The 16,670-nt window shown below is 50.1% G+C and overlaps 1 protein-coding gene across 5 annotated transcripts in view; it reads right to left on the bottom strand.

Annotated features, from left to right (window-relative positions):
* Positions 1-16,228, bottom strand: part of FAM107A (family with sequence similarity 107 member A) — a 36,174-nt gene extending 19,946 nt beyond the window's left edge. The window contains exons 1-2 of one of the 5 annotated variants that reach the window (XM_052649867.1): positions 2,240-2,354; positions 2,021-2,139 (exon numbers count right to left, since the gene is read on the bottom strand). Coding sequence is in view for 3 of the 5 variants with exons in the window: in XM_052649770.1 (XP_052505730.1) it covers positions 2,953-3,109 (157 nt within the window). In the remaining 2 variants the exon portion in view is untranslated. Of the gene's footprint in view, positions 1-2,020; positions 2,140-2,239; positions 2,355-2,924; positions 3,155-16,149 lie in introns of those variants that run through there. The other 4 variants (XM_052649853.1, XM_052649844.1, XM_052649770.1 and 1 more) reach the window with 4 other exon arrangements.
* Positions 16,229-16,670: the final 442 nt, after the last annotated feature.

A 16,670-nucleotide genomic window follows, 5' to 3' on the forward strand; every position in this document is an offset into this window, starting at 1 on the left:
AATTGGAAAACAGTATGGAAGTTCTGCAAAAAAATGAAAAGTTTTAAAAACGAAAAAGAGCAATCCCACTCCTGGGAAATGGAAGGAAACAGTAATTCAGAAAGATGTATGCAGCCAAATGTTCATAGCAGCATTGACAGTAGCCAAGACATGGAAGGAACCTAAATGTCCACTTCACGGAGGAGTGGATACAGGAGATGTAGCACAGAAATACAAGGGAATATCACTCAACCATCAAAATGAATCATGCCATTTCCAGCAACATGGGTCAGCCTGGAGATTATCACACTAAGTGAAGACAGTCAGATAAAGACAGATACCATATGATATTGTTTACATGCAGAATCTTTAAAAAAAATGATAGAAATGAACTTCTTGACAGAAACAGATTCAGGCTTAGAAAACTTATGCTCGCCAGCCGGTAAAGGTGGGGAGTAGGGATAAATTGAAATAAGTGTGTACACCCTGCTACATTCAAAACATAATTAATAAGGACCTATCGAACAGCACAGTGAACTTTGTTCAATATTCTGTAATAACCTAACTGGGAAAAATTTTTTTTAATGCACGTGTGTGTGTGTGTGTGTGTGTGTATATGTATAACTAAATCACTTTGTTGCACACCTGAAACTGAATCAACGTAACTATAGTTCAATATGACATAAAAAATAAAAAGCGTCCAAAGTGATTCTAATAGACAACTTTGTAACACAGAGTTTAAAAAAAACAAGCCTTTTTTGCTTTGGCCTGAGTGATTTCAGCTGACTGGTTGGACTGGCTCTTGGGGGCGGGTCTGGTTACAGTCGGTGTGCTTGGCAGCTTTGTGACCTTGGATGGGAACTTAACTTCCTGGACCCTTCTCTCTACAATCAAGATGCTGTGAGGACTGGACAGGCTGAAGTGGTGGAGGTGGGGCAGAGGCAGCCAACGACAGACTCTGCAACTGTAGCCCTCGAGGCTCCTCTGTCCACGGGATACTCCAGGCGAGAATAGTGGAGTGGGTTGCCATGCCCTCCTCCAGGGCATCTTCCTGAGCCAGGGATCGAACCCGCGTCGCTCATGTCTCCTGCATGGACAGGCAGGTTCTTTACCGCCGCCGCCAAGGGTACCCGTGTTGAGCACCTGACATCTGATGAAGGCTCGTTCGCCTGCATTCGGGTCTCACAGTCTCCCCCAGGAGGCAGCCAGTGGTATTGTTTTATTATTCCCATTTTCTAAATGGGAAAACTGAATCTCAGAAAGGCCAAGCTACTTGTCCAAAGATACGCAAAATAAATGGCAAAGTCAGAAGCTTTGGGCCGCAAAGCCAGTGCTCTTTCTGCCACTGCGGTGTCTTCCAGGTGCAAGGCATCGCCTCGGTCAGCCAGGCAGCTTTACATCCCTTGCCTCTCCGGACACTCGAGAGAACCCAGTAGAGGCAGTGGGAGCCCTTTGATAGTGAGAAACCGGTGCTGCGAACTGGGGAACTCTGCGCCCTCCCACTGGGGAGCCCGGGCCGGGCCCTCACTGCTCTGGGCTTAAGCCAGAATCCACCGGCCTGTCTGTCCCCCGCTGGGCTGCTAGGAGAGTCCAGCTGGTGGCCGTGCCTCCCGGGGTGTTGTCTGAGTCTTCACTCTTCTGCGCTCCCTCCCCCTGCCCTTGTTCCTTATTACTGATCAAGCTGGCGCGTTTACAACACAGCCAGTGATCTCCTCGGTTCCGCGTTTCACGGGATGGACGCAGAGGAGAAGGGAAGCTTTGAAAATAACTACTGACCAAGGAGAAAGAGGCTTTCAGTGAAAGTGACGAGCATGGCCATCGCATTTCCGAACCTTCGAACCTCTTTCCTCCCAGTGGGTAGAGTACCCATTTGTATTTCCCTGACCTGCAGCCACAGCGTGGCATATCTGGGGGCCTCCTCCACACTTCCAGCCCCCCGCCCCCGATGCCTGGAAGCCCCCTCCAGAGCGGCTCGATCACTAGGACGCAGCCTCCCCCAACCAAACTGGCTCAAGACAAACTTCCTCAGCATTCTGCTTACATCTCCCGTGACCTCCTCGTTTGTGAGATGATCTGGTGGGTACACAGGGTTTCGAATCAGTTCCATAGCAGAGTCCAGGGCTGGATGTGGAAGGTCCTTAGTGAGCGGGGTGGAGAGTCCTGTGCAGTTGATTAAGGCACAGTGTTGGCCCACCAGTGGCTGATGCCAGCCACCCCACTTGACCAGTGCCTCTGGCGGGGGGATCCTGGCAGGACTTACCACCAGTGGAGCGGAGAGCCACTCAGCGTCCAAGCTGGCCAGAGATGCAGGTATGGGGGCTGCCCCACAGCGGGGAAACCACTGGGTTTAGCAGCAGTTCAGAAAAGTGATGCACCCAACCCCATAGCCCCCTGATTCCTGGCCTAGTACCAGCCTTGTCTCACACTGCAAAGTGCTGAAGCCAAACCCAGGCGAGCAACGCACGGCTGTGCCCTCACCCTGTGGCACCAGCTGCGCGCAGCAGCCACACCTCATGAAATCCTTAGGACGGACTGAGGAGGTGGTGCTCTTGAGACCCCTTTGGTGCCAGTGAAGACACCAAGGCTGAGGGGTCTTTCCCAGATCACACGGCCAGCAAGTGAACGCTCCGGAGCCTGAGCTGAACTGTCTGCCTGGGGCCGTCTCGGCTGGCCTCTGACCTGTCGGTTCTCAAGAGAACTACAGCTGCTACGAGGTCATACCACGCATGAACTCAGAGACATCTGAGCATTTGGAAGAAAGAGATCAGCCACAGCGGGGCGCGGGGGAGGCTGCATCCGAGTGCTCCCTGTACGGCCTCTCCGAGCCCTTTCCCAAACCCAGGTGCCCAGAGGCACGCGCGTCATCTCGCAGAGTGCGGTACCTGGGCTCAAAGAGCTCTGCCCCCCTGCCGGCCTCCCTGGCGCTGGGAGGCTGCCCTCCTTACCCCACCACACCCCTTCTTGGCACCGCACCCCAGCTCAGCAGCACAGGGGACAGAAGGGAGCCGGTCTTACTCCTCAGCGGAGCCCGCGTCCTTGGGAAGAGAACTTCCGAGCGCAGCGCTGCTGGTCCTCGCTCCACCAGAGTCCCGGGTGAGCCAGGAGGGGCCGCCGCCACAGGGCGGTTCATCAAGCCCTGGGGATGAGGAGAGCCAGCGAGGGAGGCGGCTCTGCGTTCCTGTTTATTCTGGTATCATTAGAAAGGAACTGTTACTATAGTAACGGGTATTACACTTGGTGCTCGGCCACTTCCTCCATGCGGAACACTGTGTCCGAGCCCCACTGCCGGGGAGGCAGGCGTAAATAAGTATCGATTTGGTCAGATCGTTGAGGGGCAAGGACACGCCAAGCTTTGTTCTGACCGGCTGAGGCGCAGGCATTTCCGTTGTTTCTGATGGAGGGTCAGCCAGAATGCCTTCTGGCACCTCCCTGACCTGGTGGGGGTGGGGGGGCAGGCTTCCTGCTGCCCGGCGCGACTCCCCAGGGGAAAGCGGCTGTTGGTGCAAAGGAGGGGAAACTAGGCTGCATCAGTTCCAGTCACCCACGTACAGGCCAACAACGCCATCCTTGGTGCTTCCTCAGTGCCCTGAACCTCAGTGGGGAGCCACAGGATGGCGCCCAGGGGAGGTGGGTGAGTGGACGCTGACCAGCTCTGGGCCAGACCAGCCCTGGTGTTCGTCCCTGCTCAGCCTGGCATGAGCCCCTTGGGCAGCCGGTCGGCAACCCCTGAGCCTTGGTTTCTGCCTGTCAAGTGTGGAAAACAACAGTGGTTGAGAAGAAACACAGATGAGCTGACACCGGGAAGCAGGAGGTCAGTGCGCGGCAAGGAGGACTTTTCCTGCGGAGAGAGCTGGACTTGGTGTGAATGGCGTGCAACGCCGTCCCTAGTAGGGTCTGTGCTCCGAAGGTCTCGTCTCAAGGAGTCAGTGTATGAGTGTGAAAGTAAAGAGCATATGTAGATACCAAAGGCCAGTGTGGGTGTTTACAGATAACAGAGGCATTCTCCTAGTTTCACAATCAGCTCACTTGAAACGTGGACGTGTTTTATAGCCTGTGTTGTCATTCCTTAATCCCCTAGTGAGGAAGCTGACCTCCACTTAAACTTGGCCCTCTTCCCACCTCTACTTTCTCGTGAAGAGTCTGGGTGGGTTGGGAAGTGATTAGACCCAGGGCATACATCCAGCATGAATGCCAGCATTAAAAATGCAATTTTGCTTCAGTAAAATATTAGCAAACTGAATCCAACAGTTCATAAAAGGATCATACACTATGATCAAGTTGGATCCATTCCAGGTTCACAAGGATGGGTCAACATATGCAAACTGGTCAGTATGGTACCCCATATCAACAAAGGACAGAAACCATCGGATCACTTCAGTAGACGCAGAAAAGCATTTGATCAAATTCAACACGCGTTCATGATGAAAATTCTCACTGAAGTGGGTACAGAGGGAACATATCTCAATGGTAAAAGCCATCGATGACAAACGCAGCATAATACTCAACAGTGAAAAGCTGAAAGCCCTCCCACTAAAACCTGGAACAAGACAAGGATGCCCACTCTCACCACTTCTATTCAGCATGGTATTGGAAGTCCTAGCCATCACAATCAGGCAAGAAAAAGAAATACAAAGCATCCAAATCAGAAGGGAAGAGGTAAATTCATCACATACAGGTGACATAATATAGACAGCCCTACAGATTCCACACAAAAGGGTCAGAACTGATCAGCTGAACCCATCAAAGTAGCAGGACGCAAGGCGGACATGCAGAAATCTGTTGATTTCTTGCCATTTGCAGCAACGTGGACGGACTCAGACATCGTCATACTGAGTGAAGTAAACCAGCCAGAGAAGAACTATCGTATGACATCCCTGAGGTGTAGGATCCGAAAAGAAATGATATGAATGAACTTACACACAGAAACAGACTCACAGACTTAAGAGAATGAACGTTTGGTTGCTGGAGAGAAGGGCAGGGAGGATGGAGGGGAGGGATAGTTGGGGAGTTTGGGATGGACATGTACACAGGGCTGTGTTTAAACTGGATAATCGACTAGGACCTGCTCAGTGTTATGTGGCTGCCTGGATGGGAGGGGAGTTTGAAGGAGAACCGTCCACAAAGACAGACTCAAAATGGCTTAAAGACTGAAGCACAAAACAGACCCAACATAAAGTACCAAAAAAACTCACAGAAAAGAACATCGGCAAAACATTCTCTGACATAAATTGTGGCAAGATCGTCTTAGTCTCCCAATGCAAAATAAATAAAAGCAGAACCCAGATGGCGGAAGGTAGGCTATGGAGCGCACCCATCTCCACAAATACATCAGAGATACAAGTGGAGTGATTGGCAGAGAACATCACTGAATGCTGGCCGAAGACCTCCGACCTCCGAAAGGGAAAGAAAACCTTAACCCACACAGAAGGAGCATAAAGAGTGATACCTTCACAAATGGAACCCTACAAAACAATAAAGAAAGAGTAAACTATTGTTACAAAAACATGGATGTGGAGCCCTGCCCCAGGCCAAGGTGTGAGTCCCTGTACCAAGACTGCAGAAGCGGAGCCCGGAACCAAGGACACCTCCGAAGCTGTTTGAGCCCCTTTGTGACCATTGCCAAAAGCCCCTGATCATCCCTGACAAGGTTCCTGACTTCAAATTGGCAAATATGCCCACTCCAGTAAACACGCTATTAGCCCCCTAACCAATCACCTACTGCTAGCCTTCCAGCAGGAATTTTCTTTGTCTTGAGCCTATAAACTCACAAAATTGGCTGTTAACTCAGGAGAACTGTCGACTCTCCCTGGCCTGTCAGGTCAGCCCGCTGCACTTGCCATGCCCACATTGTCTCTGCTCTTTGTTCCTAATAAATTTGCTCCCCTCTGCAATACTGTGTCTGGAAATTCTTTTCCAGCCTGTACTCAGATTGCCCCAACAATGGATGCCTTGTGGAAGAAAGGATGTTGAGAGTCAGATGCCACAAGAGAATACATACTCAGTGATTCTATTTATATACATTTCAGCACAGAACACGTGGTGATTGGAGTCAGAATAGTGGGTACTGATTGCATAGTGTTAGTCAGACAGGTGATGTGCAGGTGAATTCCATTTTAAAAAATACATCAAGCTGACCATGTAAGATTTGTGCACTTAACTGTAGGGCTGTTACACTTAAGCAAAAATTTTAATATTTTGGTTTTCACTAATACCTAAACAAACCAGAAGTTCTCTTCAGGCAGGAATAACATCCATGATGCAGTGAATTCAATTATAAATACACTGTGCCTTTTTATCTGATGAGAATCACATGAATATTTATGAAAACTCATTTATTTCTAGGACACAAATGATTTCCAACTTCTGTCCTCCGTAACTTCCATAGACTAACTTTTGATCATTTTTTAACAAGACACGTGCAGTCCAGTGTTTGCTGCCGCACTATTTACAATACCCACAACATGGAAGAAACCCTGAATGTCCATCGTCAGAGGCTAGCAATGAAAGATCGGAAAGAGAAATTGAGACGATGAGATGGTTTCCCATGGCAACAAAAAGAGAAGAAAGGTCCACTGCCAGAGGAATGGAGAGAGAAGACGTGGTGCATAACACAAGGGACTATTACTCAGCCGTGAAAATAAAGGAACGCCATCTGCAGCCACAGGGGTGGGCCTGGGGACTGTCACACCGAGCGAAGCGAGCCAGACACAGAGGCAGACGTGATGGCACTTTATGGGGTGGAGCCAGAATCACGGTGCAGATGGACCTACAGAACAGAAGCCGAGTCACAAATGTGTAAGACACATTTAGCGGGTGAGGGCGGGATAAATGCAAAGACGAGGATGGAAACACACACACTAGTATACATAAAACAGATGACCAGTAAAGCCTGCTGTAACGCACAGGGCACTCTATCAGTGCTCTAATGGCCTAATGGGAAAAAATCTGAGGAAAAAGGCGGCTCTGGGTTTATGTGCAACTGAATCACTTTGCTCTACACCTGAAACTAACACAACATTGTAAATCCACTACACTCCAATAATTCAAAAAATACTGTGATTTGCGGCAACATGGATGGTCCTAGAGATTACATACTAACTGGAGTCAGTCAGAGAAAGGCAAATATATTGTATCACTTAAATGTGGAATCTGAAAAAATAACACAAATGGACTTACTGACTCTCAGACACAGAAGAAAATTATGGTTACCAAAGGAGGTGGTGGGGAGGGACAGATTTGGAGTACGGGATTAACAGATACACACTACTATATATAGAATGAATAAACAGCAAAGTTTCACTATATAATACAGGAACGATATTCAGTATCTTGTAATAAGAATGGAAAACTACCTGCAAAAGAATAGATTTATATACGGGTGTATGTATATGCAGTCATATATATATATATATATAAACTGAATCTCGACTGTACACCTGAAACTAACATATTATCTGTTTTTTAATTGGAGTACAGTTGCTTTACAATATTGCGGTAGTTTCTGTTGTACAACAAAGCTAACACAATATTATAAATAAACTCTTAACAAAATGCACTTTGATCCTCTTTGGCCTGTGTTACTCAGGTAACCAACATTTATTGAGTACCTACTGTGTTCCTGCCACTGCCCAGTGCTGGAGGTACAGTGTAAAGGAGACCATATCCTTGTGCTCAGGTAACTTGCTTTCAAGGTGCAGTTCAGACCAAAAAATGAGACAAACAAGAAAATGTCAAGCTGCGGTGAACATTCTGATGAATGCAAGCCTGGGCAAGGTAGAGGGGAAGGCTCGGGACCTCAGGAAGGGTGGAGAGTGGGGATGTGACATTTTCAGGAGGCTGGAGTGGTGGGGAGGAGAGCATCCCAAAGTGAGGACAGCTAGCGCAGAGGCTCCAGGGTAGAATGCAAGGCGGCCACTGGCGTGGAGGCTGGGCGTGAGTGAGCCAGAAGCAAGTGGGGGCAGGCAGCCTGCGTGTCCTGGGAGCTTTGGCCAGACCGCCATTCTGGAGCCAGGTCAACTTACAGGGTCCCAGATTTGCCCGTGTTAAACAATCTTCTGAATCAAGACGCATTCCTTTTATCTCTCCTTCCTAATTGTTTCTTAACGTCCCCGTGACTGGCGCCTATCTCAGCTTCCCATCCTGCTGTGGCCTAACTTGATGAGATCTGACGCTGGGAGACACTAACCAGGTTCTTGTCCCACCGCTCTTCGCTGTCACTGGTCCCCCCCGCCCCCCCATGTCCCCTGTGCAGACAACTAGTATTGGTGGCGGCACTTCCCAGGGCCCACAGTGTCCTCTGACAAGTGACGAGCAACACGGATGCTGGGCAGGAGGACCTGCTGAGTGTCTGCTCACCGCCCGGGGCAGAGACACCCCCAGCCCATCTCAGCCCCAGGGAGCTGGCTGCGGCCGTCCAGCCCCACTGTGTGTTCCCTTTATCAGAGGCTTCTGATGGCAGCACCAGAGCAATCGAGAGCCAAGGACAGTCGGGCAGAAAACACCCTCCCCCTCGCCCCCGCCCGCAGGTTGGGTGCCTTTTCCCCAGGCAGTTGGGACCCACTGTACTTCCTCCACTAAAGCGCTTCTTCCAGTCCAGCCTGTGTGCAGACCCCTCAGTCTCTCTCACCGGCCGTCAGCGGAGGGCAGGGCCTCACCCTGTGCTTCTTAGTATCCTGTGCCCGTACCAGCTGCTCAGCCCTACTGCTGACTTGCAGGTGTGGATATCCCTGAACTTGGGACAGCACCATCTTGCTGTGTGTGTGCACACACGTGTGAGCATGTAACTGTGTGCAGTCAACAGCCACCATTTCCCAAGCCATACCTCATCAGTAAGAAATTATGCTACGTCTTATAATGAGATGCCATCAATACCTTATTTATTGATTAACCTAAAGAAACATGTCTACTGCATATTTGGTGAAAAATCAAAGGGCAACATCATACCTAGTCCGATTCCTCTTTTTCCCCTCCAAGATAAAGTTAGTGTATGCACAGAGAACCAATCTGCAGGCATATACACCCAACTGTTAACAGAGGTCAGCTCTAGACCAACGTATCTCAGATGTCATTACTAGCCTTCACTGGGCACGAGTGTTACAGTCAAACTACTGGGCCAGGTTTCTGGATTTCTGTATTAGAACCTAAGAGGGAGGGGCCTAGGAATCTGGAATTTTAGCAAGTTCCCCTGGGAGTCTGTTTATATTCGAGAGTCTGAGAACCACTATTCTGCAGCATAAAATTATAGGCCTTTCTCTTTTGTCCCAGTATTTCTGTAATGTTTATGCCTAAAAAAAAAAAAAAAGCATATATTGCCTTTATTATCAGAAAAAAAAAAACAAGATGAAAACTATGGAAAAAGAGCAACCTTTTCCAACCATAGTTAAAATTCACATCTGGTTCAGTCATGTACATTTTACATACTGAAAAATAGAGGCCTTTTGGTCAAATGAGCCTGTTAAGAGTGTACTCCAGGCAGTGGCCAGATTCAACCCAAGACGCTACCTCCTGCCTTGGTCTGTGTGGCTTTCCCATTTTCCCATACAGCCAGACTCCAAAATACAGGGGCCTGAGGACTAGAGTTTTTACTCAGTCCCATGGAGGACCTGAGGGGGATTCCAGAGGCTGAGCACACCTCTCCCACACTCCCCTTCCTGTCCCTCTGAAATCTGTTTTCTTGGGAAATAGATGAGCTAAAAAGAAGGTGGGAGGTGAAGACCTATCTGAGCCACCAAGGAAGCGTGAGGAACAGTCCATGGGGTCACAAAGAGTCGGATACAACTGAGTAACTAACACTTTCACTAGTCTAAGGCCAGGAGAGGCAGTCATGAGTGGGAGCTAAGGAATTTTCCTACATCTGTAGTGGGCTGGGGCTGCAGCTTGCACTGCTGCTGCTGCTGCTGCTGCAAAGTCGCTTCAGTCGTGTCCGACTCTGTGTGTCCCCATAGACGGCAGCCCACCAGGCTCCCCAATCCCTGGGATTCTCCAGGCAAGAACACTGGAGTGGGTTGCCATTGCCTTCTCCGATGCATGCAAGTGAAAAGTGAAAGTGAAGTCACTCAGTTGTGTCCGACTCTTAGCGACCCCAAGCGGCCCCATGGACTGCAGCCCACCAGGCTCCTCCATCCATGGGAGTTTCCAGGCAAGAGTACTGGAGTGGGGTGCCATTTCCTTCTCCAATGCATGAAAGTGAAAAGTGAAAGTGAAGTCACTCAGTCATGTCCGACTCTTTGCGACCCCATGGACTGCAGCCTACCAGGCTCCTCTGGTATTTTCCATCGGATTTTCCAGGCAAGACTACTGGAGTGGGTTGCCATTGCTTGCACTAAAAACTCCAAAAACCCCCTTTCCTTTGATTTTTTGACTGCCCCCCACCACCTCCAAGCAGACAGACGTCTGGAACAGCTTATCTGAGCCCACAAATACCAGACAAGAAGTTTCCATGGCAACTGCAAACTTCCTCAGCTCTGTATTCAGTCTAAATCGCCAAGGCCCCCTTTCAAGGCCTCAGTGAGGTGTCTGAGAAGCCACCCACAGAACAGCTTTAGGATCCAACCTCCCCCCGACCCACCCCCACCACCCTGACCCCCAACCTGCTCCGCTGAAAGGACATGGCAGCAGAAGCTGTACTGGCAGAAAAACTTGTCATGGGATCCCTGGAGAGATTATAAAAGGAATGAGAGTCGCCTTTACAACAAATTTGAACCAGGAAGAATGTACCCTGTGGAGGGATTGAAGCATGAAAACAGGAAAGCGGGAGGGAGGGGAAGAACTGAGGGGCTTGTTTCAGAAAGCTGGCTCTCAACCTAGCCGCAGTTAGGCGTGCTGAATCTGGTCTCTTAGCTGCAGAAGGACCCGGAGGGACCCCGGACCTCCAGCATATTTTAACTCACTTGCAGCCAGACAAAATATGGACAGTGGACTCAGATACCAGAGAGGGGATGTGAGAGTGTGTGTCTGTGTGTCGAGCGGAACCAGGACAGACCACGGGTTATCAAGCCAAGCAAACTTCCATGATGCCTGGCAATGGGGCTGCCAAGTGTATGATAGCCAACAAAAATGCAGCATCCCAACATATGTAAATCAATGAAGTTAGAACACACCCTCAGACCACGCACAAAAATGAACTCAAAATGGCTTAAAGACTTAAACCTAAGACATGATACCATAAAACTCTTTGGAGAGAGCACAGGCAAAAACATTCTCTGACAGAAGTAGTACCAATGTTGTCCTAGGTCAGTTTCCCAAAGCAATGGAAATTAAGGGGGGAAAAAAAGATGAAGCTAATTAAAAGCTTTTCAGAAGCAAAGGAAACCATTAAAAAAAGCAGAAAAAAAACAACCTACAGAATGGGAGAAAATATTTGCAAGTGATGTAACCGACAAGGGCTTAATCTCCAAAATATGCAAACAGCTCACACAACTCAACAACAATAAACAGCCCAACTGAAAAATGGGCAGAAAATCAAAGATGGGCCCCCAACTCCCAGGCCTCGGACTGCTGCTGGCACCTGTAGGGACCGGGTTGCACCTCAGGAGGGTGAGCAGCAGGCTGATCAAGTGAAGCTTCATCTGCCCCTCCCTATAGCTCACATTACTGCCTGAACAGTTCCTCCCCTACCCATGGAAAAACTGTCTTCCACAAAACCGGTCCCTCATGCCAAAAAGGTTGGGGACTACTAAGCTAAGACATTTCTCCAAAGATGACATACGGATGACCAGTAGGCACATGAAATGCTCAGCATCACTAAATTATTAGAGACACGCAAATCAAAACTACCATGAGGTATCACCTCGAACTGATCATAATGGCTCTCATTAAAAAGTCTATAAATAACAAATGCTGGAGAGGATGTCGAGAAAAGAGAATCCTACACTGAGTGGGAATATAAGTTGATGTAGCCACTGTGGAAAACAGTATGGGGATTCCTCAGAAAACTAAAAATAGAATTACCATGTGATCCAGCAATCCCACTCCTGGGCATATATCCAGACAAAGCTATAATTCAGAAAGATACATGCACCCCTGTGTTCACAGCAGCACTGTTCATGACAGCCAAGACATGGAAATGCCCATCAACAGATGAACGGATGAAGAAGATGCGGTACGTATATGCAATGGAATACTACTCGGCCATAAAAAAGAAAGCAAGCATGCCGTCTGCAGCAGCACAGCTGCAACTAGAGATCAGCACACGAGGTGAAGTCAGTCAGAGGCAGAAAGACAAACACCGCACGGTATCACTTGCATGTGGAATCAAAACTGTGACACAGACGAACGACAAAGACCCACACAGAGATCAGACCTACAGCTGCCAAGGGGGAGGGCTGGAGGGCGCGTGACCAGCTGGGAGCTGGGGGTCACCAGATGCAAACCGTTACATACGGAATGGATGAACAATGAGGTCCTACTCTATGGCACAGGGAACTGTATCCAATCTCCTGGGATAAACCATAATGGAAAATAATTTTTTTTTTAAAGGAATGTATATATGTGTAAAAAAAAAACCCCACACAGCAGGTCCAGTTAAATTTGAATTTCAGATTAGCAAACCCATACAATATTTGGGACATATTTGCACTAAAATATTATTCATTGTGTATCTGATTCAAATGTAACCATTTAAACTATTTTATCTGGCAGCCTTGCTTGGCAGGCAGCAGTGAAGACGATGACCATCATCTGGGTGCAGAGAAGCACAGATGCTGACATCCACGGGCATCTGGGAAGGTGTCCCTCCATCCATGCCGTGGAGACGCTGCCCTGCCTCGCAGGAACCTGGGCTGAGCTCCAGGTGGGAGAAGAGCCTCAGGTGGACCCTTACTCCAGCACTGCCTCACTTACCAGGCATGGCCAAGCATAAGTTGTTCCCCAGAGGTGACCCTTTCCAGCTCAGTGGTTAAGAACATGGGCCCTGGTGTTGTCCCAGATACCAATCCTGGCTCCACTGTTGGGCAGCTCGGTGACCTTCAACTTCCTGCTTCCCCATCTCTAAACTGGGGCAGATGTTCTTTGGGGGAATAAGGGGGGCATGGCACAGGAACCGCTGCACACGGCGCCTGCCATAGTGGCAGGCTTCCAGAGTGGTAGCTGTCATCTCAACTAGCCCACTTAGAAACAGGAAGATAGAAGATATTTATGCAAGTGAAGAAAGATGGGATTAAAACTAGAGTCTGTAAAGCTCAGCAATGTGAAGCTCACAACCACCCACAAATCTCGCACAGCAAAGACCAGGAGACTGCCCCTAGATTGCCAGCGGCTGCTTTACAGCTAGTGGGATTGTGGGTGAGCCTTCCCCGTCCTCATTCTTGATTTTCCAGAATATCTGTGATGAGCCTCTTTTACTCTAATACTGAGAAATTATTTTCAAATAATTTGACATGAGACATTTTCTATAAGTATTACATTACTTGAGGCTGGTGTAAATGAAAATGGGTTTGATCCTATCATACCGGTCCTCGGGGGGGGGGCTTCTAACAGGAGGGGGCTCTTGCCTCTTTCACTCAATGGCCCAGTTGGCTCCTCACCCCCAACCCTTATATCTTCCTTGTGGGATACGGCTAGAGCAGTGGCCCCGGAGGCACATGGCCCTGGGTTAGAATCTCAGCTCCCACCCTTGACTGGCTGTGTGACCCTAGACAAGTCATGTTACCTTCTGAGCCTCAGTTCCCTCATGTTTAAAATAGAGCTTAATACCACTTACCTCCCTGAAAGGAGGGACTTCTCTGTGTATCAGCACATGCCTGGGCCTTTCACAGGGCCTAGTGTATAACAGTGGTCAGTACACACTAGCTGAATGAATCAATGAAGTTGATGACGGCAATCTACAGCATTTGGCAGAGAGTGGCAATAGCTAGTGACCAGCAATCATTTAGGGCTTCCCAGATGATGCTAGTCGGAGAAGGCAATGGCACCCCACTCCACTACTCTTGCCTGGAAAATCCCATGGATGGAGGAGCCTGGAAGGCTGAGGTCCATGGGGTCGCTGAGGGTCGCACACAACTGAGTGAGTTCACTTTCACGCATTGGAGAAGGAACTGGCAACCCACTCCAGTGTTCTCGCCTGGAGAATCACAGGGATGGGGGAGCCCGGTGGGCTGCCGTCTATGGGGTCGCACAGTTGGACACGACTGACGTGACTTAGCAGCAGATGATGCTAGTGGTAAACAACCTGACTGCCAGTGTAAGAGACACAAGAGACGGGGGTTCAGTCCTTTGGGTCAGGAAGATCCCTTGGAAGAGGAAATGGCAACCGGCTGCAGGACTCTTGCCTGGGAAATCCCATGGACAGAGGGGCCTGGTGGGCTACAGTCCAGGGGCTTGCTCAGACACGACTGAGCAGATACACACACAGCAGTCATTCACCACGATGACTGTTCTGAGAAGATGTGCAGACTTGGCGTAGATGCACCAAAGTTTGAGTGTGTTTTCTACACATTAGTGGGATAGAAAAGTTCCCCTGGCGGGACCATGGTCATGCTGCTTAAGTTCTGGAGCCTCAGTCTCCTCATCTACTAAATGGGGATAACAGCTGTGACTTCGTAGGGCTGTGAAAACAGTCAGTAGCACAGTGCCTAACACGGTGCAAGCGCTCCCTCCGTGAGGCCCGCGGACCCGCCTCTGCTCCCTCCCTTACAGCTTTGAGTTACTGGGCATTTGTGGCCCCAGGACGACTCTGGCATGTCTGCCCATGTCTGCCACTCTGGATGTATGTCCAGGAGAAAAATGTTCCTGTTTGAGTGAGGCTCATAGCTGTGGTTCCAGGTTAGAGAATACAAGATCTTCAGATCAGAGCTACCCTCTCCTCACCTTAGTGAGCAGGCAGGAACTGGATAGAGGCCCTTCGGAATAGGTGTCTTGTAGGGAAATCCCTGGAGCTGAGGTTTGCAATCAGCTTCTTCCAATTTCAGAGATCGCTTTCTTCCTGCTCTGGTTCAGCCAGATTTAAGGTACCCACCCCTGCGCCCCCCAACCCCCCTTCCGGAAGGCGCCGCAGACCTTGGCCAGACCGTGCTTCTGGACTCAGAGAACCGTTTTCAAAGTTCCCAAGCAGTAACTCCGCGGCGACATCTCCCCGGGGCGGGGCCCATCTAAGTAGGAAACGTTCAGTCCCGAGCAGACTCCGTGAGGGCAGGGGGCAAGCCCCGCTGCTGCGGACACGCACCCACCGTCCACCGTTCTGCTCGGCGCGCTTTCCGCTGCAGGGCTGGGCGCCCAGGACTACCGGGTGGGGGTGGGCTCCTTGCCCAAGGCAGAGGATAGCTGCCTCGGGAGCCTAAGTCCCTTCACATTTTCTTCTCGCCTGGCTGGCAGGGAGCCGACAGGGGACCGATATTCACCTCCTCTGAACCCCTGTCTCCAAGCACTAAGTTAGGAATGAAACACCCTAGACTCTTACTGCGGGAGTTCTTTTTCTTTCCACATCCTTGTATTTTCCAAATTATTTTCACACTGACCCTATATTACATTTACTTTATTTTCCTAAAGTAAAAACAAAAAAACAAACAAACAAACAAAAACTATCGTCCTGAGTAGAAAAGCAGTATGTGTTTACTGCAAATGACAAAAAGAAAAAAAAACACCCAAACTCGAATCCTCAAAAACAACCATCATGTGTTTCTTTCCAAGTCGTTTTCTCCTTTAAATGTGTACATCTAGAAAACTGGTTCCTCGCCTTCCTGGAACATGTCCTCGCCGTCCCCCCCGCAGCCCACCCCCCCCCCCCCCCACACACACACTTTGCCCTCACAGAACAGTGGAAGCCCTTCCCTAGCTGGCGCGTGCTGCTTTAGGCTACCAGTCTTGCCCATATCCGTTCGCCCATGCCTACCAATGCCTTCCCGCACTTCTGCGAGTGCAGGAATTTTGTAGTTATCTAACGGTGAGTGTCTGTGTATATGTGTGTGTGTGCGCGCACCACAGGATCGTATAAAAGGATAAAGCAATATATCTGAGAGTAGATCCCCAAAAGAACGAATGTAGGGAGGAAAGGAATGAAAGGAAAACAAACAAAAGTAATTAAAAAGAATGAAAGACGGGAGGCAAGAAGGGAAGCACAGCAGTGAAGGACCAAGGCGCCCTGCCTGCTAGCCAGAGGCTGAGCGCCGTGCGCCCGCGGTGCCCTCCTCGCGCTCTCCCGGAGGCGGGGGGCCGGGGAGACTTGCCGCCACTTACCGGACCGGAGCAGCACCGCCCGGTAGAGCCCGGTGGCCTCAGTGGGCCCCCGCACCCGCTCTCCCAGCCTCTGCGCCATGCACCCGTGCGCTGGATAGCGGAGCTGGGGCCGCAGGCTGGGAGCGCACCGCGGAGCGCAGTCTTCTGCCGGAGCACCTTCACAACCGTGACTTGCCCGAGATCCAAACCCTGCCGCAGATCAGGTTACACAGGGCAGGCGCGCCAGGCCCTGAGGCGCCCGCGGCGGCGGGGCAGGAGGCCGGGGCCAGGCCGGTATCTCAGCCCAGGCTGGGCACGGGCAAGCCTCTGGCGTGAGGACTCCTGGCGTCACGGTCCCAGGGCCAAGGCGAGAACCCCGAGCCCTGATTTCCAGCCTGGCCTCCGGCCTACTCTTCTCTGTTTCCCTGGCTGCTGGCCTTGCTGAATGCTGCAAGCAGGTGTGGGGTTCTGGAGTGCCATCTCTGGGATCAGGTCCGGCGCCACTAATTCATAGCTGTGTAACCCCACGATTCAGTTATCTA

Source organism: Budorcas taxicolor, chromosome 1 (assembly GCF_023091745.1).
Source record: "Budorcas taxicolor isolate Tak-1 chromosome 1, Takin1.1, whole genome shotgun sequence".
NCBI lineage: Eukaryota > Metazoa > Chordata > Mammalia > Artiodactyla > Bovidae > Budorcas > Budorcas taxicolor.